The sequence below is a fragment of the Equus przewalskii genome, chromosome 19 (genome assembly GCF_037783145.1).
Source record: "Equus przewalskii isolate Varuska chromosome 19, EquPr2, whole genome shotgun sequence".
In the NCBI taxonomy this organism is placed as follows: Eukaryota; Metazoa; Chordata; class Mammalia; order Perissodactyla; family Equidae; genus Equus; species Equus przewalskii.
The window spans coordinates 24,062,546-24,088,525 of NC_091849.1; the positions used below are offsets into that span (position 1 = coordinate 24,062,546).

The 25,980-nt window shown below is 38.1% G+C and overlaps 1 protein-coding gene across 2 annotated transcripts in view; it reads right to left on the minus strand.

Moving 5' to 3' along the window:
- Positions 1–824: 824 nt before the first annotated feature.
- The window catches only part of SLC17A3 (solute carrier family 17 member 3), a 34,670-nt gene continuing 9,514 nt past the window's right edge, over positions 825–25,980 (minus strand). Inside the window, exons 3-13 of one of the 2 annotated variants that reach the window (XM_008528126.2) lie at positions 22,152–22,363; positions 21,718–21,954; positions 21,549–21,636; positions 15,688–15,774; positions 6,558–6,676; positions 6,273–6,434; positions 5,859–5,988; positions 5,618–5,765; positions 5,221–5,311; positions 4,160–4,296; positions 825–4,076 (exon numbers count right to left, since the gene is read on the minus strand). In XM_008528126.2, the coding sequence (XP_008526348.1) occupies positions 4,162–4,296; positions 5,221–5,311; positions 5,618–5,765; positions 5,859–5,988; positions 6,273–6,434; positions 6,558–6,676; positions 15,688–15,774; positions 21,549–21,636; positions 21,718–21,954; positions 22,152–22,363 (1,409 nt within the window). In that variant the 3' untranslated portion in view covers positions 825–4,076; positions 4,160–4,161. The remainder of the gene's footprint in view (positions 4,077–4,159; positions 4,297–5,220; positions 5,312–5,617; positions 5,766–5,858; positions 5,989–6,272; positions 6,435–6,557; positions 6,677–15,687; positions 15,775–21,548; positions 21,637–21,717; positions 21,955–22,151; positions 22,364–25,980) is intronic. The other variant, XM_008528128.2, reaches the window with a different exon arrangement.

The window sequence follows — 25,980 nt, forward strand, 5'->3', positions numbered from 1 at the left end:
TGTTGTGCAAATGACAGGATGTCCTTCCTTATAATGACTGAATAATATTCCACAGGAGATATATATATGTATATATATATATATATATATATATATATATATATATATATAAAAAAACACTTTCTTTATCCACTCATCATTGATGGAAACTTAGGTTGTTTCCATGTGTTGGCTATTGTGAATAGTGCTGCAATGAACACAGGAGTGCAGATATCTCTTTGAGATCCTATTTTCATTTCCTCTGGATATATAAACCCAGAACTGGGATTGCTGGATCATATGGTAGTTCTATTTTAAATTTTTGAGGAATCTCCAAATTGTTTTCCATAGTGATTGCACCAATTTACATTCCCAGCAACAGGGCACAAGGGTTCCCTTTTCTCCACATCCTCACCAACACTTGTTCTTATCCCTTTGACGATGGCTATTCTAACGGGTGTGAGGTGGTACCTCATTGTGGTTTGGTTTTGCATTTCCCAGATTATTAGTGATGTTGAGTACCTTTTCATGTACCTGTTGGCCATTTACATATTTTCTTTTGAAAAATGTCAGTTCAGTTTTTCTTCCCATCTTTTTTTTTTTTTTTTAAAGATTTTATTTTTCTCCTTTTTCTCCCCAAAGCCCCCCGGTACATAGTTGTATATTTCATTGTGGGTCCTTCTAGTTGTGGCATGTGGGACGCTGCCTCAGCGTGGTCTGATGAGCAGTGCCATGTCCGCGCCCAGGATTCGAACCAATGAAACACTGGGCCACCTGCAGCAGAGCGCGCGAACTTAACCACTCGGCCACGGGGCCAGCCCCTTTTCTTCCCATCTTTTAATCAATTTTTTTATTTTTGGCTATTGAGTTGTATGAGCTCTTTACATATTTTGGATATTAGCCCCCTATCAGATATATTATTTGCAAATATTTTCTCCCATTCCATAGGTTGCCTTTTCATTTTGTTGATGGTTTCCTGGACTCCATTTCTTAAAGAGAAAATTTACATTTCTGATTTTATATTTTCTTTCTAAACTCCTGCATCAGAGTCCTTTTTGTGTCCTTCAAGACCTTGCTCCATCTCTTTGCCCTATCATTCTACAACTTCACTCCCACTCCACTATTTCTTCCCCAAAGCCTCCCATGGGCCAGTCCCTTTCCCCCTTAGGTCACTCGTCCTTTTCCTGTATCCTCCTCTGGCTATCTTCCCATCTCCTCTCTTCCCAACTGAACTTTGTGAAAATATTTGTCTTGCTTTCTCTATTTTCTAACTCCCATTCACTCACCAGCAAACTGCAAACTGACCTGCAAACACACATCTCTGATAAATGTGCCTTGAAAAAGCTACCAGTAAACTAATCAGAAGATGACTGGGTTCCTTTCCTGACCTCATCTAACTGAACTCCACTATACTTGTTATTGCTGACATGTCATCTTTCTTAAAGGCCATCCATGTTTATGAGTTTCCATGATAGCAGTATCCTCCTATTGTTCCTCATATGTGCAAGCTTGCCTTTTTCATCTCTGTTATGAGGGGGGATTTCTTATTCTGCTCACTCCTTTAGTGTTGACATTCTGTCTTTGGTTTGGTGCTTTTCCAATCACAGACTCTCTGAGCATGAAACATTCCAGGATTTAGTGCTGAACATCTGCTCTTTTCTCCTATATCTTTGTCTCCAGCCCAGTCCCTTTCTACAAGTTTCAGATTTATGGTCTGGCTGTTTGTTGGGCTTGCTGTTTTATGTTGAATTGTGTCTCCCCAAAAGATGCTGAAGTCCTAACTCCCTGTACCTGTTAATGTCACCTCATTTGGAAATAGGGCCTTTGTAGATGATCAAGTTAAGATGAAGTCATTAAGGTGTGCCTTTATCCAATATGACCAGTGTCCTTATAAAAAGGGGACATTTTGATACAGAGACAAACATGTACAGAGGGAAGATGATATGAAGACACAGGGAGAAAGCCATCTACAAGTCAAGGAATGCCTGAGGCTACCAGAAGTGAGGCATGGGACAGAGTCTCCCTCACAGCCCTCAGAAGGAACCAACTCTGTTGAGATTTTGATTTCAGACTTCTAGAGCTGTGAGACAAAAAAATCACTGTTGTTTAAGCCACTAGTTAGTGGTACTCTGTTATGGCAGCCCCAGGAAATTAATAGATATGCCCACTCGATAATCCCACTATTACCACTAACACAACACGTCCCAAAGTCAACTCATTATCTTCTTTCTGAAAGGGCCTCCTCTTCCTGCATTCTCTGGCTTAATTGTTCAGACCATTCTGTATCCAGTCTCTCAGGTTAAAGACCCAAGACTCCTTAACTGCTCTCTTCTCCTGTATCCAGCTAACCAAATGCCATGATCTTTCAATTCTACCTCCTAAACATTTTTCCTGTCTCTCTTCTTCTCTCCATCTTAGCTCTGCCTACCCTAGTTAAGTCCTCACCAATGCTGTGTGGACCATTGCACAGGTGGTCATTTAACTAGTCTTGCTGATTCTGCAATTGGGGCTGAGTGTTCTATCTAGAGACAAAATCTGCTCATGTCACTATTGCTTGTAAGATACCCCTCAAGCTCCCTAACATGGCAGACAAGACCTCCATGCTGTGGTAATGCCCATTTCCCTAAACTCATCTTCTGTACTTTCATAACTGACCACGCAAGCAGGTGATTCCCTTCAGAACCCATTCTGTTTCTTGTTTTCATGCTTTTGCACAAGTTGTGCGCCAGTGTGGGAAATCTTACCATACTACTTCCTATCTAACATTTAGCTCAGGAATTACTTGCTGAAGGAGATCTCCCCTGTGCTTTCCAGTTCGGGATTGGAACCCTTCATCTGGTCTCCCATGATGGCCTGCATGTCCCCCTGCTATTGTAACTAAGACATGCACTGTCATCTATTATTATGTCTGTCCTCCATATTAGAATGGGGCATAGTGACTGTGTCTAATTTAATTTACTATCCCAAGGGCCTAGACTCTAGACTATAGCAAGATCTCAGCAATTATTGAATTTATTTAGATTTGACTTTCAATATCCTTGCCCTAATTTTTCACTCATAACTAATGTCCATTACATCACCTCTATACAAAATGACCTGATGGCTGTAGTCTCTGTCTGCATGGTAGAGATCACCACAAGAAGCAACCTAGAACATGGTCCTGGCCCCTCTGAACATGCTCTGACCCACTGATACCTGTGAATTGTCATTTTACAAAAATACTGATACATTTGATGTTTGAAGCTTTATATATGATTTGACCATGGAATTAGTTGCATCTCAGAAGGAAAACATGGCAGACTTACACTGAGTAATTTGAGCACAGTGTTAAAAGAGACATTTTACACAGGGTTGGGAAGGTGGTAAGGAAATCCTAAGATACTGTGGATTTCCCAGAGCTAGCAAAATAAAGGCAAAAAAAAGGACTTGAAGAGACAGGGGAAGAGAGAAGTTACCAGAACATGTGGAGTAGCTACCTGCCAGGAGCCGTGAACGGTAGTGGAAGGATCAGCCACCTCCAGACCCTATAAGGAGGAAACTTAAAGATAGATACTCCCTGTCCTCACTCTCCGACCTCCATTGAAATCCAGCAGAAGCCACTGGACAAAGGAGGGTGGGATGCAAGCCATGCGGGTCAGCCTCCTTGGCCTGCACAGGATGAAGTAGAGTGTAGCGCACAAAGGGAGGAACACATTAACAATATCCAGCCCAACAAATATAAATTAATAATCATTTTCACAAACAGGAAAAATCATTGCCCTAGTGAGGTTACCACCCTAGATTGAGAATTTCAAAACATTATTTCCTGTTTCGAGATCCAGAAACTGTGAATGGAGCCTATTGGCTCCTGCATGGCAGCTCCTCCGAATCCATTGTTAATTCTATGAAGATGACAACTTTGTTGTTGGCTATCATTTTATTTGAATTTTCATTCAGCTTATATTTTCCTCAATAATAAATCTGAGTAAAATAAAGAACTGATCTTGGATTTGAAAAGAGCCACAGCGAACACAATTCTTTCTGTTGGTATTTTCATCACTGAAGCCTTCTCATTTATGAATAAGGTGCCTAAAGACTTTTCATCTGAGGTGGAATTACTAAGAAAGAAAAATGACATAGAATTAAAAATTTAAGTAGTATTTCTGTGGCTATAACCATAGATGAAATCATTATCCTTTACCTTCATAAACGAGTGAGTTTCCTCTCTTTAGCCCAGTCTTGGACATCTCCTTCTCCAAATATGAGGTAGATGAGCAGTCCTAAGAGGTTAATGGCAAACATCAAGAGGAAGACATTCCTCCACCCAAATTCAGAGTCCTGGGGACACAAAACCTCAAGTGAATATTATCCCTTTCATCCTGTTTTCTATGAAATTCATATTAATAGTTTAGAAGACAATGCTCTCTAGTGAGTGTCCATGAAGAAATTCATTTCCTGAAAGTGGATGGATAGTTGCATGGAAAGAATTTCAAAATACATTCAGAATATTCTTGATAAAAGGGATTTAGGGACCTTTACGATTAACCTACAGAACTGCATTTGTCACAATTTATCAAAGTGCCATACACTTTTTCTTTCGTGAGAATCATAACAGCATAAAATATACTAAGAATGTTTTCAAAGTTCGTCTTGTATTGTGATGGCATAGTGAAAAGATTGTGGGCTTTGGAGCGAGACAGGTCTAAGTTGGAAGAATTCTGATTCTATATCTTCTTAGCGGAAAGATTTGTTTTATCAGATTTTTAGTTTAATCATCGGGAAATGAGGATAATAATATTCCACTTTCACAATTGGTGTAAGAATCAATAATTAAGTGAAATTACTGCATATAAAATACCTATAATAACACCTGCATGTATCAGACACTTAAACATATTTACTTTCATTATCTCTGCTTTTGCATGGTTAGGCAAATGAAAATTTCAAAGTGTTGCAGAAGACATGGCCAGTTGCATTCATGCACAGAATCATCATCTCACGAAATCTCTGTGGCTGTGTGGTTTCAGTTTCAAAGACTGAATATTACTAGCGGATCACTAGTTAGTTCTTTGGCTTTAGAATGAGTAAAGATGGAGGTCCAGAAAGAAATTGTTCTATATTTTTCTTTGCCAGACTGACCTTATGACTAAGTTACTTACAATTTAATTTTGTTTTTCAAAATGTGAACACATTCTTTACGCTATTACCTTTCTGAGTGGATTTGGAAGGGCATTTTAAGAGTCCTTGACAGGAAAACTCTACCTGACTGAGGAGAAATCCACTAACAGTGGGTGCCAGGACAGCTGCTATTTGTGCAAATCCCCTTGCGGCTCCCGTGAGAAAACTGGAGTATCTGTGGGTGACAGGAATGTTCCAGGCTAGATCTAGAGATGCTTGACAGTATTCTTCAGACTTTCTCTGTGTATGAATCCCTCATATAATTATACCCAAAACTACTTGTGCTATGTGTGTTCCACGAAAGGCTCAAAGACACATCAATATTACCCCTCCCCCACATACCTGAAAAAAACAGCCACAGGTCTATCTGTTGTCCTTGCCCATGATTTATTATTTCCCAAAGTTTAGGGCTCCCTGAAAGCTAAGCAGGCTAAATTTTTCTCAAAAAAGGTGAAAATAAGAGTGGAGATTGGAGTCTTACCTTGGAGCAATATCTAAGGCATTGATATAGACCCCTGTCTGACATAATGAGCTTAGTCCACAAGCCAGCGTCAGGAGGGTCATTGTTGTGATATAGCTGGAGGTGAGGTAAGGCAGAGCCACCAGGAATGCTGAGGGAGGGAGAATTCCTAGGGAATGAAGAGCACACAAATTAAACAATGAGACATCTTTGGCCATTGTGTATGCTTTATGAGTTACTGACCCTTAGGCCCTGTTCTTACCAAGAACTGTAGCAATTTTCCTGACTGTAACAATCCTAAAATTCTTGGTCAGAAGGAAATCTGCCAGGTGGCCTCCCAGGACACCAATGACCCAGGCAACAATAAAGGGAAGGGCAGACAGGAACCCATTCTGAGGGGAAAAATTTGAGTAAACCATCATAACAAAGGCAGCGAGCCCACATGTTTTATTGATGAATCACTGATAATCATACTGACAATCCTGTAATCACACTTTCTTAAGAAAATCAGTAGCCTCTTCAATCACATCCTCAGAAAAGCTACGGGCATGAGTATTAAATATTAGATTATTTCTTGGTAATAAAAGATAAAGCTTTCTAAATGGAATGATTTGTGAAGGCAGAGTAATTGTGAGTCATGCTAATAGGAGTAAGGGTTGAGGGGACATATACTCACATCTCTGATGTTAACATGGAACACACTGCTGATGTAAGTTGGTGTGTATACAATAAATATGTTAATTAACCACAGATGGCTGAAACTGCAAAAACAAATGGACCAAAAGGGAAGCGATCGGACCACAGCTTTGATGGGAAGAGACTGCTTAGAAGAGCTGACCTGAAAATAAATTTACTGATCAGAATAGTAAGATCTGAGACATGGTCACACATTCTTAGTCACCCTGAGAAATCCAGATGCTGATACAACACAGCTGGAGAAGGTTGGAGTCCTTACGTGTACCTGTTGGGCCAAGGAGGATATGATGTATTCTTTTTCTGTGACATTTATCCATGGGTGTGAGACAGGGTCATCATAAACCAGAACAAACCAGAGAAGGCAGCAGACACAGCCAATGCCTCCTGCAAGCAGAGGGTAAAATTGGTAACTGAGCTGATTTCTGCCTTCTATATCAATTTTTTTTACATTGGGACATTTTCTGGTACAGGTCTTGGGAAAAGCTCTTGCTCATAATAACCCCTTTCCATTTCTCAAAAAAATTCACATGAATATCACAGCTTTCTAGAACCCAGTCCTTTACATTTCTTGATTATTTGTGCATGTGGAAATCACAGACCCTAGGAATGGCACAAATTTGGTATCTCAACCTTTTTAATATTAGTAAAGGAAGAACTATTTCTCTTCTCACAACACTTCTGAAAACAAATGTGTGGGGTTTTTTCACACTAAGCAATTCTCCAATTCTCTGTGGACACCAACTTGGTATCCTACAGTTTAGCTTAACTCTGACACGGCCTGGCATAGTAAGGGCTCAGTCCCACAAGACTGCCCCCCACTTTAGACATCAATTCCAAGTAGCGGGTCCCCAGGTTACCTACACTTCTGTTGGGCTTGACTACCAAGTCAGAGGTTCCCACAACTCCATCTTAGGTTTGATAATTTGCTAGAACAGCTCACAAAACTCAGGAAAATTTACTTATGTTTATCAGTTTATTATAAAGGATATGATAAAGGAAACAGATGAACAGCCGGATGAATAGATACAAAGGGAGAGGTCCTGAAGGGTCCAGAAAACAGGAGCTTCTGACCTTGTGAAGTTGGAGTGTGCCACCCTCCCAGCACGTGGATGTATTTGCCAACCTGAAAGCTCTCAGAACCCCATCGTTTAGGGATGTTTTGGAGGCTGCATCGTGTAAGCATAATTGATTATTAGCAAATTCTGCAGCCACCATCCCTCCTCAGAGAATGGAGGGTGGGGTCAAAAGTTCCAAGCTTCTAATCATGGCTTGGTCTTTCTGGTGACCAGCCTCCATCCTGAAACTATCCAGCAGGCCACAAAGAGTTACCTTATTAGAACAAAAGATGCTCCTATTACTTGGGGAATTCCAAGGGATTTAGGAACTCTGTGTAAGATGCTCCTGTCATCCCCATCACTTAGGAAATTACAAGGATTTTAGGAGCTCTGTGTCAGGAACTGGGAGCAGACACTATATATACTTCTTATTATGTCATAATTAACCATTCTAATAGGTGTGCAGAGGTGTATCATTGTCATTTTTATTTGCATTTTGCTAATGACTAAGGATATTGAGTTGACCACCTTTTCACGTGCTTATTTCCCCTCTCTCTATCTTTTTCGGTGAAGTGTCTTTGTCCATTTTTTAATTGTTTTTTTTTCTTATTATTGAGTTTTGAGAATTATTTATACTTTCTGGATAAAATTCCTTATTTTATATATATAGACATATGTTTTGTAAGTATTTCTCCCTATCTTGGCTTGTCTCTTTATTATTCTCACAATGCCTTTTGAAGAGGAGAAGTTTTTGACTTTGATGAAATCCAATCTATCAATTTGTTATTTTATGGATCAAGCCTTTGGTGGCATATCTAAGAAATCTTTGCCTACCTAAAGAATAAAAAATTTCTCATTTATTTTCTTCTAGAAGGATAATGATTTCAGATTTTACAATTAGGCCCAGGATTCATTTTGAGTTAGATTTTGTATAGGGCACAAGACATGGATCAAAGTTCTTTTTTTTTTTTGCACATGGATATCCAATTTTTGAGCACCGTCTGTTGAAAAGACTATCCTTTCTTCACTGAATTGCCTTTGAATCTTTGTCAAAAATCAGTTTACCTTTTATATGTGAGTCTATTTATGTCTGCATTATGTTTCACTTGTCTATTTGTCTGTCTTTATACCAATACCACAATGTCTTGATGACTGTAATTTTGTCTTGACATCAGGCAGTATTAGTCCTCCAACTTTGTGATTCATTTGCAAAATTCTTTGGCTATTCTAGGATCTTTTATTCTCATGAGAATTTATTAATTTTTTTTTTTGAGGAAAATTAGCCCTGAGCTAACATCTGCTGCCAATCTTCCTCTTTTTGCTGAGGAAGATTGGCCCTGAGCTAACATTTATGCCCATCTTCCTCTATTTTTTATGTGGGATGCCTGCCACAGTGTGGCTTGATAAGTGGTGTGTAGGTCAACACCCAGGATCTGAACTGCTGAACCCTGGGCTGCCGAAGTGGAACATGTGAACTTTGCTGCGCCACCAGGCTGGCCCTGAATTTTCAGTGCATAAATCTTTCACAGCTTTTGTCAGATTTATCTCTGTATTAAACATTTTTTTGATGCTATTGAAAATGATACTGTTTTCTTTAATTTGGGTTTCTGATTCTTTCAATTTTTATATATCTAAAATGTCCTTTATTTGCCTTTGGTTTGAAAATTTTTTCTCTGACTCTAGAATTCTATGTTGACAGTTTTGGTTTTTTTTCTTGCAGTACTTGAAAGATGTCATTCCATTGCCTTCTTGCTTGCATTGCTTTTGACCGGAAAGCTGCATCATCTTCTTTGTTAGTCTGTATATAACATGTTTTTTAGCTTAGCTGTTTTTAAGATTTTACCTGGTTTTGATTTTCACTGGTTTTGAACCATTTGATTATTGTGTAGCTTAATGTAGTTTTCTTCATGTTTCTTGAGGTTCATTGAACTTCTTGAATCTGTGAGTTAACATTTGGAAATTATTTCTTCATTTCTTCTTCTGTTATTTCTTCAAATATTTTTTTCTGTTCCTCCATCTTGTTCCTCACCATTGGGCACCCCACACCTTACTGCTGTTCTCATTTCCTTATTATTATTTTTTTTCTCTGTGTGGTTCATTCTGGATGGTTTCTATTGCTATTTTTAAGTTCATTAATCTTTCTTCTATTGTGTCTAATCTGTCATTAATTCTATCCATATACTATAGTTTTCAATTCCAGAAGTTTGATTTGGGTCTTTTAAAAAATATTTTCCATGTTTCTATTTAACTTTTGAATAAATAGACTTATAATACAGTTATAATAACTGTCTAATTTAATGCTCCTGTCTGCTAATTTTAACATTTATGTCAGCTTTGGGTTGGTTTTGATTGTTTTATTCTTCTCATTATTGTGGATTGTGTTTTCTTGCCTTTTTTCCATGGAGCCAGACATTGTGAAGTATACCTTGCTGGGTGTTGAATATTTTTGTGTTTCTGTAAATACTTTTGAGCTTTGTTCTGGGGTGCAGTTATGTGGACACAGTTTGATCCATTTAGGTCTTGCCATCATCATTTGTGAGAGGGATATACAATAGTGCTCCCTCTAGAGCTAGTTATTTCTTACTACTAGGAAAGGCTTTTATGAGTATTCTGCCCAATCACCCATGAATTATACATTTTTTCAGGCTGTCTTGTGGGAACAGGCACTACATCTGATTTTCTGTAAGTAGTGGACACTGTTCTTTAATCTTTTCCAAAGACTTTTCCCCCTGGGCTCAGATGACGTCTTCACGCACATCCTGATCAGTGCTTTGCTGAGTATCAAGGGGGACTCTTTAGTCTTTCTGGCTTCACAATCTGATTCATAAAGTGTTTTCTCTCCCTTTTTCAGGAAGAATTTGTGTAAAATTGGTATCATTTTTTACATGTTTGGTAAAATTTTCCACTGACATCATATGGGTCTGGGGTTTTCTTTGTTCAAAACCTTTAAACTACAAAATCAAATTCTTAATATATATGAAATATTCAGATAACCTCTTTCTTCTCGAGTGAAATTTGTTACTTTATATCTTTCAATGAATTTGTCCATTTTATCCAAATGATTAAATTTATGGGCATAGAGTGTTTCATAATATCCATTTATTATGATTTTTTTTAACATTTGTAGGGTCTGTATTGATGTCTGTTTTTTATTCTTGATATTGGTTATCTGTATCTTCTCTATCTTCTATTTATCTATAATATCTATCTACTTCACCTATCTATCTATGTTATTGATCTTTTCAAAGAACCAATTTTTAGTTTTACTGATTATTTTTCTGTTTGAATTAATTAATTTCTGCTTTTATTTTTATTTCTTTTCTTCTATTGATTTGGGTTTAGTTAGCTTTTCTTTTTTTCCTTCTTAAGGTGTAAGTGTAGATCCTTAATTTGAAACCTTTTGTCTTTTCTAATGTAAGTGTTCAATGTTAAAATTTTCTCTCTAAGCATTGCTTTAGCTGCATTCCACAATTTTGGTATATTGAGTTTCATTTTCATTCTATTCAATTTTAAAATTTCCCTTGTGGGGCTGGCCTAGTGGCGCAGTGGTTAAGTCCATGCGCTCTGCTTCAGTGGCCCAGGGTTTGCTGGTTTGGATCCTGGGCATTGACTTATGCACAGCCTATCAAGCTAGGCTGTGGGAGGGATCCCACATGTTAAGTAGAGGAAGATGGGCACTGATGTTAGCTCAGGGCCAATCTTCCTCAGCAAAAAGAGGAGGACTGGCAGTGGATGTTAGCTCAGGGCTAATCTTCCTCAAAAAATAATTTCCCTGTGTCTTTTTCTTTAACCCATTAGAAGTGTGTTATTTAATTTTCAAATATTTGGGGCATTTCTAGATATCCTTCTGTTATGGATTTTTAGTTTAATTCCATTATGCTCAAAGAACACATTTTGTATAATTTTCTATTCATTTAAATTTGTTAAAGTTTGTTTATGAGTCATAAGATTGACTATCTTGGTGCATGTGCAAAGTACACTTGAAAAGAATATTCTACTGTTACTAGATGAGGTATACTTCATCTGTCTTCCACAATCTCTAATTGTGGATTTATCTATTTTTCCTGGCACTTCTATTAGTTTTTTCTTCACATATTTTGAAGCCCTTTTGTTAGATGCATATACATTTCAAATTGTTATCTCTTCTTGGTGAATTAACACTTTTATCTTTATTTGTTGTCTACCCTTATCCCTGGTAATAGTCCTTGTTCTGAAGTCATCTTTGGCTGATATTAATATATCCACTCTGTTTTCTCTTGATTAGTGTTTTCTTGGTCCATCTTTGTCCACTGTTTTATTTGTGTCTATCCATGTCTTTAAATTTAAAGTGGGTTTCTTGAAAATAGGATACAGTTTTGTCCTTCTTTCTAAATCCAGTCTGAAATCTGTATCTTTGTAATTCATCTATTGAAGCCATTTATATTTAATATAATTCTTGATATGGTTGGATTTACATCTACAATTTTATCTGTTTTTTGTTTTGTTTTGCTTTCTCTATGTACTTTTTGTTTTTTTCTTTCAATTGTTTTTGCCTTCTATTAGTTTATTTAGAATTTTTAAATATTCCAATGTAGTTTTCCTTTTGAAATTTGGCTATGTCTCTCTATGGTTTTTTATTTGCTGCTTTAGGGAATACAATATACATATCTATCTATTCTTATTCTTAATTTAGTCATAGTATTAGAGTTAATACTGTAGTACTCTAAGCAAAATATAAAAGTCTTGCAAATATATAGGTTCCATTACCCTCTCCACTGGCCATTATGCTATAGTTGACATATAGTTTACATCTGCATACATTGAAAACACCTCCAGACAATGATGTAAGCTTTACTTTCAACAATCATACATATTGTAAATAACTTAAGAAAAATAGTATTTTTTTATACAATCATATATTTATAATTTATGTTACTCTTCACCAGGCTGGCCCCTTGACCCTCATTTCTGAAGGGTATTTTCAATAGGTATAGAATTCATGATAAACAGTTCATTTCTTTTAGCACTTTAAAGATGGTTTTCCACTGTCTTCTGGCCTCCAAATTTGCTAATAAGAAATCTGTGGCTTTTAAGTTGTTGTCTCCTTGTGTGTAATGTTTTATTTGTTTTCTAGCTTTTTTAAAGATTTTTTCTTTAACGTTTTTCAGCACTTTGATTATGATGTATCTAAGTATGATTTTCTTTAATTTGTTCTCTGTTAAGTGTTCACGGAGCTTCTTGAATTAGTAAATTTATGTCTTTTGCCAAATTTGGGTATTTTGAGGGTATTATTTTTTCATATATGTTTCAGCCCTGAACTCTTTCTTCTCTTCTTCTCTGATTCTAATAACATGTATATGATTCTTTTGACATTGTCCCATTAGCTCTTAAGGCTCTCTTAATTTTTTCCAAATGTTTTATTTTCTTCCTTCTATTATATACTTTTGCTCTGTCTTCAAGTTCACTGACTTTTTTTATTATCTCCATTTTCTCATTAAAGCTATATAGTGAATTTTTTGTTTCACATAATGTATTTTTCACTGGCAAAATTTCCACATTGTTCTCTTTTTACAATTTACATTTCTCTGCTAAGAAATTCTATCTTTCCATTCATCCTATATGTATTTAACTTTACCTATAGAGCATGGTTATAATGGCTGCTTTGAGACCTTTACCTGGTAATTCTAATATCTGAGGAACCTCAGGGCTAGCATCTACAGATTGTCTTTTCCCTTCAGAATTGGTCGTATTTTCCTGGTATGCATATGTTGAGAAATTTCTTAATTGTATCTTGAACATTGTAATTGTTATGACTTGAACCATGATTTAAATCAGTGGAGTTATTACAGCCTTTGCTAATCCACTTTGGTCTGCCCCATGCATGTGCAATTCAGGGGTGATCCTAAAGCTTGTGCATGTTTATCTTCAGGTCTTTCCCCTCTTTCTTCCATACACTATCCTGCTTGCAGGAGTCTATTTTCCTAGTTCCTCTTTTTAAAAACATGGAATTTCTATTGGAATTTTACTCATCTGCACCATGGTGACTAGGCTCACTCTCAGGGCAAAGCAGTGAGAGAAATGAGAAAAAAAGAAAAAAGGAAAGTCAATTCCTTGCCTCTCACCTTTCCAAGTTTTTAATTCTTTCCACAATCTGTCTACTTCTGTTTTTGTTTCAGAGTCTTCAGGTTGTGCTTTTTGTATTTTGTCCAGAATTTTAACTTTTAATCAGAGATAGGTTGTGGTAGACTTATGCTAAAAGAATAGAATTAAATCTTAGTAATTATTTCTTGAGTGAATGAAATTTTTTCAGTTGTATGTGTGTGACTATACATGTGTGTTTGAGAAAATGTGTGAGAGAGCAGAGAGTGAGAGTGAGAGAGAACACATGAGAGAGAGAAAGAGAAAGAGAGAGAGTATTAAATGTTTACTTGAGTTCATTATCTTGAGGAACATTCTGGATTGACTGGCCCACATAGACTATTGTCCCACATTGCTCTATCAAATTACTGAAGCCATTGAAATGACAAGGTAATGTCTAAAACTGAAAAACAGAGACACAAGATGTGATTTTGAATTCAGGAAGGCTTAAAGAAAAATATTTTGAAGTGAAACGAAGTTTCGCTGCCCTTTCTGCAGAATCAATAAACATGACAAGCCTGCATTTAGACCTTTTCTTTCCTTTGTCTTATCGGTAAAATGAAGATAATAATACCAACCTCACATGGTTATTTAAATGTTAAGTGAGAAAATGTACATAAAACCTTTAGAGCCTGTTACATAGTAATTATTTTATAGTTAATTACTATTGTCATTATTATTACTGTTATTTAAAAATTTATTCTGGGGCCAGCCCCAGTGGCCTTGTGGTGAAGTTCAGTGTACTCTGCTTCAGTGGCCCAGGTTTGGTTCCCAGGCATGGACCTATACCACTTGTCTGTCAGTGGCCATGCTGTGGTGGTGGCTCATACACAAAATAGAGGAAGATTGGCAACAGATGTTAGCTCAGGGCAAATCTTCTTCAGCAAAAAAAAAAGAAAGAAAAAAAAATAATTCTGTCTGACTTTAGCTTAATATTTGTAGCATCATACAAATGAAGCAATTTAAACATTCATGAGCAAAATTCTAAACAATTCAATTAGGTTTAACTCATTTGTTCAACAAGTATGTCTAGTACTGCCAGGGGGTGGGGACAACAAAGACGACTAAGATCTATCATGGTCACAGTGGAGTCCACTGTCTACTGGAGCGGATAGACTTATGGACTACATGGTACTAAGTATGACATGAATTGGAGAGTAAGTGAATTATGAACAAAATACTGTGTAAGCATGAAGAAAAGAATAATTTAAAATGAGGAAAAGAGAAAGGCTTCACAGGAGGATGACTCATGAAGGATGTAGGACATCAATAATTGCAGAAGCAGGGAAAGGTCCCTCAGGCAGAGGGAGCCGTGTGAGGAAAACCCATGACAGCCCATCAGTGAAGATGCTGTTCTGGTAAAGGAAAGCATCCTGGTGTTTCTAGAATCTATTAGTGTGTAGGAACAGGAAGGAGTGTTGAGAACTTAGGTTAAGAAGAAAGTTATATCAAAAGACCCCACCAAGGCAAGTGAAAAATGTCAGGTTACAGTTATTAGTAAGCACTTCCTGACAGAGCCACGGAAAGGGTAACTCTGTCTTCCATAAGTTTGATTCAACAAATATTTATTCAGCCCTTACTATGTGCCAGAGACTGCAGGGTCCAAGGAACCAAGAAGGCTTCATCTCTGGCTTCCAGGAGCTCATCTTGCCCACAAAGAGAGACAGATGTTTAAACAAATACACATAAGGTGGGGGGAGATTTGAAAGCAGAATGTAGAAGCTACTGAAGTCTGAAGTGGTGGAGGAAGAGGTTGCTCTTGATTTCCATTAGTTAAATGGAAGGCTCTGGGGGAAAATGCTGGAGTAGGCAAAATTCATCCTATTGGTAGTTGGTGTTTTCTCTCCTTTAGGCAACTTGAGCCTTTTCCAGGACCTTCATTGCCGTGCTTAAAAATCCACAGCAGCAGCTCTCTCTCTGGACTTCTTTCTCCCATCTCTCACAACCACTGCTCTGCAAGCCTGTCCCCTGCTGCCGGCAAGAGGGTACCCAGTCATTTTGTGTTAATAATGCATTAGGGTTGGTTAATAGCATCATGGGTAGGAGGGCTTCTAAATTCTTTGATGGTGTGGGTTAGTTTTTCCCTAATATTATATTAAGACATTTTGTTTTTCTAGGATTTTTCTCTCTTGACTCATGTCCTCCAGAAAAGTACACACAGATAGATGCTCAGAAGAATCTCTCTGAATATGAACTCCTGCGAATGGGGAGACAATAGCTTACCAAAGATATAGAAGACGAAAGGCCACCCCAGGGCTTGAGAGATGACACCACCCAGGAGGATGGCCGTGAAGGCTCCCATTATCATTCCTGCAAAGGGACAGAGAGTAACAATGGGCCTCTGGACTCCACCTCACAGAAACCTACAGAATGACAGTAACGTGTTATAGAGCAGTTGTCGCCAAACCATAAGGAGACGAGCATACTGGAATACATGAACTTCAGATTTACGATTTAGTTCATATGTTCTTCTGAGGATTCATTATTCTGGCTGTTTCCTAGTAACATTGCAGATGAGAGCCATGCTTTATTTTACACTTTTTAAACTTTTAATTATACAAGTCATATAATATGTGCTTATTGTAAAAGTAAATTACCACAAAGACCCAGTTTCCCTCACATGCCCCACTAATCTACTCCCCTTCTTCTCTCTAATGTTAACCATTAGCAACTGTTTGTTATGTGATACATAATTGCATACCTTTTCCTCTGTGCACACGTACATAATGTATATCTACACACACACTTCTCTCTTTGTAAATGCATTTCTGTAATACACAGACAGGAAGCTAGATAGATTTATCTATAAGTGTGTACTAACACTTTTAATTTCCACAGCTTTACAGAATATTCTCATATACAGTAGGGCACATTTCTTTTTTACAACGTTTTCAAACTGTTTATTATGTTTTCTTATTTTCCAGATGAACATTAACATCAACTTGTCAAATTTCATATATATGTATATGAGTTATTATTTTTAAATAAATGGAATCATAATGCACCTGTTGGCCTGTGACATTCCTTTTTCATTTAACAATTGTTCTTGTATTTCCATGTCACTGTAGATTCTACCTAATTATTGTTATTTTTGAACATAAACTTAATCATCATTTCTGAACATAAACATAATTTATTTCTCTACAATTGAATATCATAAGTAGACTTGTTAGGTCAAAAACTATGTGCATTTTAAATTTTTATAGCTACTACTGAAGTATTCTGCGAAAAGGCTATACCAAATTAAATTGCCAACAAATATTGGTTTTTTCCTCATCTCCTGGATGAGGACATCCTCGAAGTCTATAAAAATAGTTTTCCAAATATAAATGTAAAACAGAATCTCATTATTTCCTTTTTATAGTGAAGCTGAATATTTTTTCCTCCGCTAATCATTTTTATTTCTTCTGTGAACTGTCTGTTCATAATCTTTTTTCTCTTTCTTTCTTTCTTTTTCTTTCTTTCTTTCTTTCGCTTGTTTAACTTTGTCTCAATTTACAGAATCTTTATGTACAATGAATAATAATCTTCTGTCTAGTATGCTGGCTACAATTCTATTCAAACAACTTTAACTTTGTGTATGGTGCGTTTTGTAATTCAGCAAGTGTAAGCTTTTATGGGGTGGGATCTATGCATCTCCTCTGGAATGACTTGTAGATTTACTCCCTTGCTTAAAAGGGTTTTCCCCATCTCATAGTTAAAAAAAATGGTCATTTATGTTTTCCTTCTCATTTAGCCATGCTGTTTATTTAAGCATGTTACCTGTGTTATTTCTTTTAAGTTCTAGTATCAAAATTTAGAATTTAGGAAATAGAGACATGGAAAAGTTAAATAACTAGCCCAAAGTCACACAGCTAATAACAAGGAAAGGCAGCATTTGAAATGAGGCTGCATGATTTCAGGGCACCAATAGATGAAGATGGAAATCAGTGCATTTTCCACCACTAAGTCCACCAAATCTGCATCTTTTCCCTGAACCTTCTGCCTTTACTCCAGTTACGATGGAGGACAGGTTCTTGCATTCATTCAAGACCAGGCCTCCTCTTGTCTTCTGGACCACATCTCCTCCAATCTGCTCCAGACCTAGGTACTCTGAGAATGCACTTCACTTCTGCATCCTCACTTACTTCCTCAACTCCTGGATCTCTCCCATCCACATGCAAACGTACCTTCATAAAGCCCATGTTCAAAACAAAACAAAAAACTTTCGACCTCTTCAGAGGCTCCGTGTACTTTACCATTTCTCTGCTTCTCTTCAGGGCAAAACTTCTCAAAAGGCTGTGCTTACTGCTTCCACTTCCTTTCCTTCCTCAGCCAACTCCAAACACTCTTCCAACCCGCCCCGCTCCCCCCCGCGCACCCCACATTGCCATGGTTCTTGTCAAGGCCTTTAATGACCTTCAGCTTGCCAAACCCACGGCTATTTGCTCAACCCTAGCAGTTTGTGGTACAGCTCACCCTTCACCTCTGCTTGAATGTTGTCCAGTGGCCTCATAGGAAGCTTCTTAGCCCCTTCTACTGGCCTCTTATCCTCCTCTGTTGGAGACCTGAATTTTGGAGGCTTCAGAGCTCTTTCCTTAGTTTTCTTCTCCATCTATGTTCTTTGTCTGGGTGATAGCATTCGGTCCCAGGGCTTTAAATATAGTCTGTATATGTACCACTGTATATGTACTGAGAAGTTTCAGTATGCCTTGTTATATCTCATTTTCCCACTGAATGCCAGACTGTAATCTGATCTCCATTCAGATGCATTGTAGTTCACAGCTAATACTTGATTTATGTGCATGGTGAATCACTTAATGCTCAAACATATCTATCTATCTGTGTATGAGAACTGTATCATATATGTTGTTCATATATATGTTATACGATATATATATGAATCGTATATGTATATGTATACCTAATGCGTATGTTTTGTTTTGATTTTTTGATCTTTATTAAGGTGATATCATCCTGGATGTTCTCATCTAGGACATTGTAATGTGTCCTTGCTTTATTATTCGAGAATTTTTATTTCTACCATAGAAGATGAATAAATTCATCTTATAAGACACAGGAAAATATCCTAAGATATATTAGGTATAGACAATGATTAAGTCAGCAGATTGTGAGACAGAGAGACGAGATTTATAAGCTGTGTTAATTAAAGACAAGTAATTTACTAAAAATAACATGTTTGTCTTTGAATATAGACAGAAAAAGATACAAAGACCAAAAGACACATAACATTAGTCAGGCAATAATTATAAACATGAGACCCTGTACATTCTCAGGGCATATGAGCACTCAATCAGTGGAGTGCTGGAGCTGGTGAAATTTCATTGTGAACACCTCTTCCTAACCCTGCATTCAGTGACTTAGGGTGGATATCTTTAAATCAGCCATAGTGGGAGTATTTAGAGAACAGAAATTGATAAATACTATAAATCAGCTTTTTTTTTTTCTTCCTACAGAGCCTGTTTACCAGCACAGCATTGCTGACGCAATATTTGTGAAGGCCTAATTTAGCCATCCACTGGGAATACCCATTCTGGCCCTTTGCGTCCTCTGTGTAAGAAACATAAATAAAACCCATGACACTAATAGGTTACTTAGTAAACTGAGCTGTGGTCAGCTGCACTCATCCCATTTTCTCTCCCATAGAGTGAGTGTGTGTCATTGGCCCAGGATGCCTCCCCTCTGTGGGCTCTTTTGCTTGAAGCCCAACGCTGGTTCTCATATCCACACCATCAGTGGGAAGGATGATGGAGCAGAGAAAGAAACAGAGAGATAGAGAGAGATAGAGAGATAGAGTCAGACAGAGAGATAGTGTTTGAACATTCTGCATGCTTGACTCAGGTGGTGTGGTCCTTCCACCTGGTTGCACCCTATCTTAAATGTGTTAATTTACCCCATTTTGCATCTTACCTCTCACTCTGTGGTTTAACAAACTGTGCAATTATAGTACCTAATTTGGCCTGTGAGCCTATCTGTTCCATGACCTCTGGGATAGCTTGCCTGGTAGTATACCTGGGGCTTCCATTGCATTAAGGCAATTTTAGACATGCTTTATTCATTCAACATTTGTGTTTCTAAAACTTACCCATGTTATTGCATGCAGCTATAGTTTCTTCATTTTCATTGCTGTATGATATTGCATCATCTTTAGATTAAAGGGGTGTGTGCCTGTGTGTATGTACGTGTTTCCATCATCTATGAGGCCTGTCTCAAATATGAGCTGGCAATTCTGTTTGGGCTACTTAGTCCTCCTCTCTTAAGTTATTGAGCTCCTTAAGTGGCTACAAACTTTCCTGCCTATAGATGTGCCACTGTGGGCCCCCTTAGAGGAAGATCCATTTTTTCCTAGAGGCTGGCAGTACCTGGGCCCTTCCACTGAGGGCAGGAGCCTTTTTTGGGGAGTCCTCCTCCAACCTCATGGGCTGAGTGATCCTGTTCACTAGTGCAGCCTGCTGAGGAACCCCAGTATCACTGGAAATGGCAGTTTGTATAAGAACTACTGAGGTAAGCAGGTAGATTCTGTCTACTCCACCTGTTGATGGGTTCCTCCAGTGACTTTCTATTGGACTCTCTCAGACAGCCAAAGGCTCTGTGCTCTCTGAACCAGGTTCTAAAGGCCAGAAAAGACCACCTGCCTGGGTATGCCAAGATATTCCTCCAACACTAAACACAAGGAGATCTCTGGAACTTGCAGTCTTGTAGGTTTCTAAGATTCCTCTAGTCACTCTCAGTTTACCTATTCCAGTTGCTCTATCGTTGTATAATAAGCAATGAGAGGAAAGGGCATTGCCCCTTGTATAAGATCACTGTCTTCCTTCCAAGTCTTTTAAATTTTCTTTTGTTTTCCAACTCCTGATTTTCTTGCATTGTATTCTGGGATAATACCTCAACCTATCTGTCCAATTCACTAATTTAACGGTCATCTCCCTTCATTTAGAAATTCAGATTACTCATTTTGATTAAAAATTTTGGCAATCATATTTTTAATTAGCAGTAACTGTTTTTTACGCAATCTGTTCTTTTTAAACAAATGCTGCCTACCCATGTTCCCTTGGATTTCTCTGATGTTATTTGTCAATTATTTAAAATTTTCTTCTAATTCCTTTATTAATTTATTTTTCATTTGGACTTGTTCTTATGGTTTTGGGTTTGGTCTCTCTCTTTCATGCTCTTGGTTTCCTTCAAATGTTTGAGGATTTATGGAGGTCAATTCTCTTTATATTTGAGGACCTCCCTTAGTTTTGTTAACTGAAGTGAGTTTCTTTAGTCCAAATTGGAGCCTCCATTCCCTAATCAGTGAATACAAGCTCTGATGACAGAGACTAATCCTCCAGGGTTGTTAAGGGCTCTAGAGGAGCATGAGGTCAGGTAGGGTGCAAGCGTGTGTGTGTGTGTGTGTCTCTGTGTGTGTATGTGTCTGTGTGTGTGTGGTTTGTTTGCCGGACTTGAAGAGTCCCTGGCTCTCTTGATATCTACAAGTTGCCTAGAAAGTTACCCTTCTTTTCTTCCCAGCACCCATTTAGGCAATCTCCTGTTTGTTAGCCATATTCTTTCCATTTTTCATTCTTCCCTGATATAACCTAAGCTTCTCCCTCCAGAATATTTATTCCAGGTATACTGTTCAGGCAGATCCTTATCAGAAAGAAATTCTCAGGAAAACTGAGAGCAATTCCAAAGAAGATTAAGTTGGATCCATACCTTACAATGAATATTAGCATAAACTCCAAAATAATATAAAAACAGAATCATACAAATTCAAGAAAAACCACTGGTGGATGCTTTTATGAACTTTCCACCTATGACTCAAAATTCAAAAGCCGTAAAAGAAAAGAATGATCAATTTGACACTAGAAAAATATATTTTTTTAAAATGGAAAAAATCAGTATAGGCAAAGTCACATTACAAATGACAACCTAGGGAAAAATAACTGAAAGTCATGTCACAAACGATCCATCTCTCTAATTGATAAATACTTGATCAACATTGAGGAGAAGACAGAGAATCATGCAACAGAAAAATTGTGAAGGAACCCAGTGCGAGAATGTGAGATTGTGGCAGACTCACTTTAGTTATATGTTTTTACCTGATAAAGCAAAGGAGCAGAGGCGGCTTCGTTCATGTGGAGGACCCCATCTCTCCCAAAGTGCAAACTGACCCCCAAAGACTGATCCCTGAAATAAAAACAGAGTTCTTGATACGTGGTACCGTATAGAAATTCACATCCAGCTCATATTTATAAAATGCCTAGCTACCTGGGTTACGCCCTGGAGAAGTCGAGTTGCAATAAGGAAAACCAGTCCAAGGTCAGCTGCCAGAGGGGTGAAGAGACCAAGAATTGAGGATCCAAACAAAGAAAAACCAAGCACTCGTTTTGTTCCTACTCTTCCAGCCAGGTATCCACCGGGAACCAGTGTCAGCAGCATGCCATAGTTGATAGAACCAAAGATGATGCCTTGGATTTGAGGGCTCCAGTCATACACAGGGGCCTTCTAGAAACAGAGAAGGCTGTAGTAAGCCATTCACAGGAAGACTCTTCCATAACTTAAGAAGCCTCTTTAGACTTTTGCTTGCTTTCAAATCACTATTTTCTTAATTAAAACTTTCTAATCTATAAACTCTAGAAAAACAAATGTCCAAACAAACAAATAGAAAAATAAGAGCACAACTTAAATCTTGCATTGCTTACCCCTTCAGGAAGACTCTTTGGGGCATTATTTGGGCCTCCAAATGAGTCAACAGGCGGCCCCTCAGTGGAGTTGTTAAACTGGGACTGATGGCCTGTACTGTTGACCATGGTGACCATGGAGATGTTCATGATAACATTTTGTGCCATTATTGTGAAGTTGCAGAGATGTGCGAGGAAGGCTATTCCATAGCGGGTGGAACACAAGCTTGGAGCTGGAAACATTATGACATTACATTAGTGCTTTCCATATGGAGACATCATTTGTCTTTCACAAGTTATAATACAGAAAAGGACCACAGATCATCACTGGATGATTTAGATGGCATTTCTACTGGCTTTAGGAAAGAAAGATACAAAAGGAGGAAATCACTGAGTTGAGGCAAAGGGTGGTTTATACCATGGTTTTATAGACCCTGACTTGCTCTGGGGCATTCTGTCTTTCCTGTAATTTTGTCTCTCCCATTCCTAGGTTATTTTATTCTATAGTTGATGAAATTACTCATAAGTAAATAGATATAGACATAGATACAGATATAGATATATAGTACACACATATACTAAAAGTAAATACATACATATAAATAAAAATATGTATATGTGTACATATTTAAATTATACAATTTATATTATATGTACTGTATTCTAAATTATATGTATAATGTAAATTTTAACCTTTGAAAGAATTGTTCATTGGTTATGTAGTTGGTTATTCTTCTCATTTGTCTTCAGGCATTGGGGACAAACTTTCATTTAGATTTTGAAATTAAACCTCTAGGAAGATTTTCTCATTAGAGAAATTAACACCCACAATGAAAAAATATGATGAAAAAATAGTAGAAAAAGAAATAAGTACAGCGTGCAAATAATGTGTTTTTGTATTTCCAGAAAAGATGACTATCGCCAGGAAGAAACTATTGCAATAATCCAGATGAGAAATGAAAAACCTTGGACTAGGATGCTAGCCATAGAGGAGCTAAGACGTAATCAGATCCCAGGTAAATCCCAGTCAACTAAAGTAAATCAAGGTTTCAATTTTACAGATGGACTGGGGAGGGGCATTGGAGAGGTTCTTAGTGTAAACAACTAGACAAATGGCGTTGCCAGTCACTGAGGAAGAGAGTTCTATGGGAGGAGCAGATTGGGGAAGCGAGGTTGATAAAGAGCTTATTATCGGACAGTTAAGACTGAGATGCCTCTTAGGCACCCAAGAGAAAGTGCTGAGAATGTTGTTCGACATACAACTCTAGAGTTGAGAAGACAGGTAGGGGTTGAGAAATAACATTGGGAGTTAATAACCTACAGATGATACTTGAAGCCATGATATTTCGGAAGTGAGAATAAAGAGAAAAGAGAACCAAAGACTGACTCTGGGGCTCTCCAGTGTTTAGAGGTTGGGTAAATGGGGAGAAACCAGCAATGGAACCTGAAAAGGAATGGTCAGTGGGGTAGTAAGAAAACCAGGAGAGTGTGGCATTCTGGAAGCCAAGGGAAAAATGGCTTCAGTGAGGAGAGAGTCAGTGGGTGTGTCAGGTTCTGATAGGCTATGTAACATGATGACTGAGAATTAACTCATTTAATCCTTACAACAATCCTAGGAGGCGGCTGCTACTACTATCCACATTATATAGATGAGGAAACACAGTGCAGAGAGGCCAGCTAACAGTGTAGCTCAGGTGTCTATGCTCTTAGCCACCGTTTTGCATGTGTATGGTGGCTTTTATTTTGTCCCAGATGATGCCATGAGAATACCTTTGCTACAACCCAAGAGCACTCATCTGTGGGGTTTATATGGCTGTATAGTGTGGGAGAAGAAAGCAACACCCTGCGTCTTCAAAATGTCCTCCAAACTTCCGGAAAAGAAGTGCCTTGAAATTAAGAAAAGAGCCTTCTCCTCAAGGCCACTATGTTTTTTCTTTAAGTGAAACACAAGTCTTTGTAGTGAATGGAGAGGGGAGGAATAATTTGGAAGAAGCTGGAAAATATACTGTAATTAGAATGAGGGGCTCAGATATAATATCTTTGCAAAGGTTTTCCTTCCTGATTCAGGGCTGGGTGGTGATTTCCTATGTCAATCAAATCAACTTAATTTACGAGTTCTTGTGGCCTCTGATTTCCCCAAGTTGCCTTGGGATACTAGAGCCAAAGGCTACTGAAAGAGAGTATCAGCAAACCAAGAGGCTGATGGCTCACAAATGAGTAGGTGGAACACCTGCCTTATGAGAGTGCTGAAAGATTTACTAGAGGGTGTTTTTAAAAGGCTTAGCCTGGTGCTTGCTAGGTATTAAGTGTTCTCTACAGGCTACTGTATGTGTCCTTAAAAGTTATTTGTTTCCTGGTTCCATGCTGAATGAACTGTTGCAGTGGTGTCTACTCTAATAGGTTGGCGCCATTGCCATGCTGGCTGTTAAATGTTTTCAATGATTCCCCTTAGCCACATGAAAATGTGTGAGTTTATACATGTGTGTGAGAGACTGTGTGAATCATTAAATATTTTGAAGGCACAGTATTTAAGCACTGGAAGAGAGCATTGATGCCATAAATCATGGACCTTTGAAATTGGATGTTTATATTGAGGAATTAAATACTATTCTAATCAGGATCCAGGAGACATGATTTTTAACTTGATGTAACAGACAGTTCTTAGGGTGACCCCCAATGATTTCCACCCTATAATGTTCACAAATTTGTGTAAATTCCTCTCCTTGAGTGGGGGCAGAACCTATGAATTACTTCTAGCCAGCAAAGGTGATGGAATGTCAGTCCCATGATTACATTACATTATACAAGACTCCATCTTAGCAAATTGAAGCTAGACACTCTTCTTGTGGGCTTCATGGAGTAAGCACAAAGTTGGAGAAGGCCACCTGGTAAGGAACTATGGACAGCCTCTTGGACCTGAAAGTGGCCTCCAGCCAAAATCCTGCCAAAAGCCAGAACCCTCAACTGTGTAGCTATAAGGAAGTGAATTCCGTCAACAACCTAAATGAGCTTGGAAGTTGGTGTGATGAGAAAACAGTCAGAACCTCGTATTTTGAGTTGCTGCCTAGGCGTTTTGCTGTATGACAACTCTACTCACATCCAGAATCTGCATATTTAGATAAGGACTCGAGGTTAGGATTCCCACAACAAGTTCCTGCTTTGCTTTTCCCAGGGCAACTTTAAAAGAACCACTTAGAGTTGAGTCCACAAAAAATTAATAGCCTTATCCCCAGTCACCTTATAAGTAATAGGTGCTTGCCACCCTGCTCACTATTTCCTGATTGCTTATGACCTGGGACGGAGGACTGCCCTTGCCCCAGCTCATTGCATCCCTCCCACCTCCTACTCCCCTGTTTTGTTTCTGGAATCTGTAAGCAATAAACCTTGTGACTTTTATTCCTTTGCATAATTGTATTGAAACTGTGCCTTCAATCATAATGACCCTGGGGTTTTCACTTCCCTGAAGTGGGAGCTCTGATGCTGAGTGAGCTACCTGCTGATCCCACGTGAGTGACTTGTGCCTCCTGATTCAGTGGGTCAGAATCTACATATTCTTAATTTAATACACCAACTATGGGCCCCCCAACACGGAGGGGTTTTCCCAGTCTAGCCTCCAAATGAGAATGCAGCCTGGCCAACAACTTGATTGCAGTCTTGTGAAACCCAGAGGAGAAGAACCAGAGTTCCATGGCTGGAACTTGGACCCACAGAAACTACGACATAATAAATGTGTGTCATTGTAAGCTGTTAAGTTTGTGGTAATACATTTGCAAGAATAGAAAATAAGTACAGTTGGAAAAAATAATAAATATCAGCAGAATATATTAACAGACTACACAAGAATTTTTTT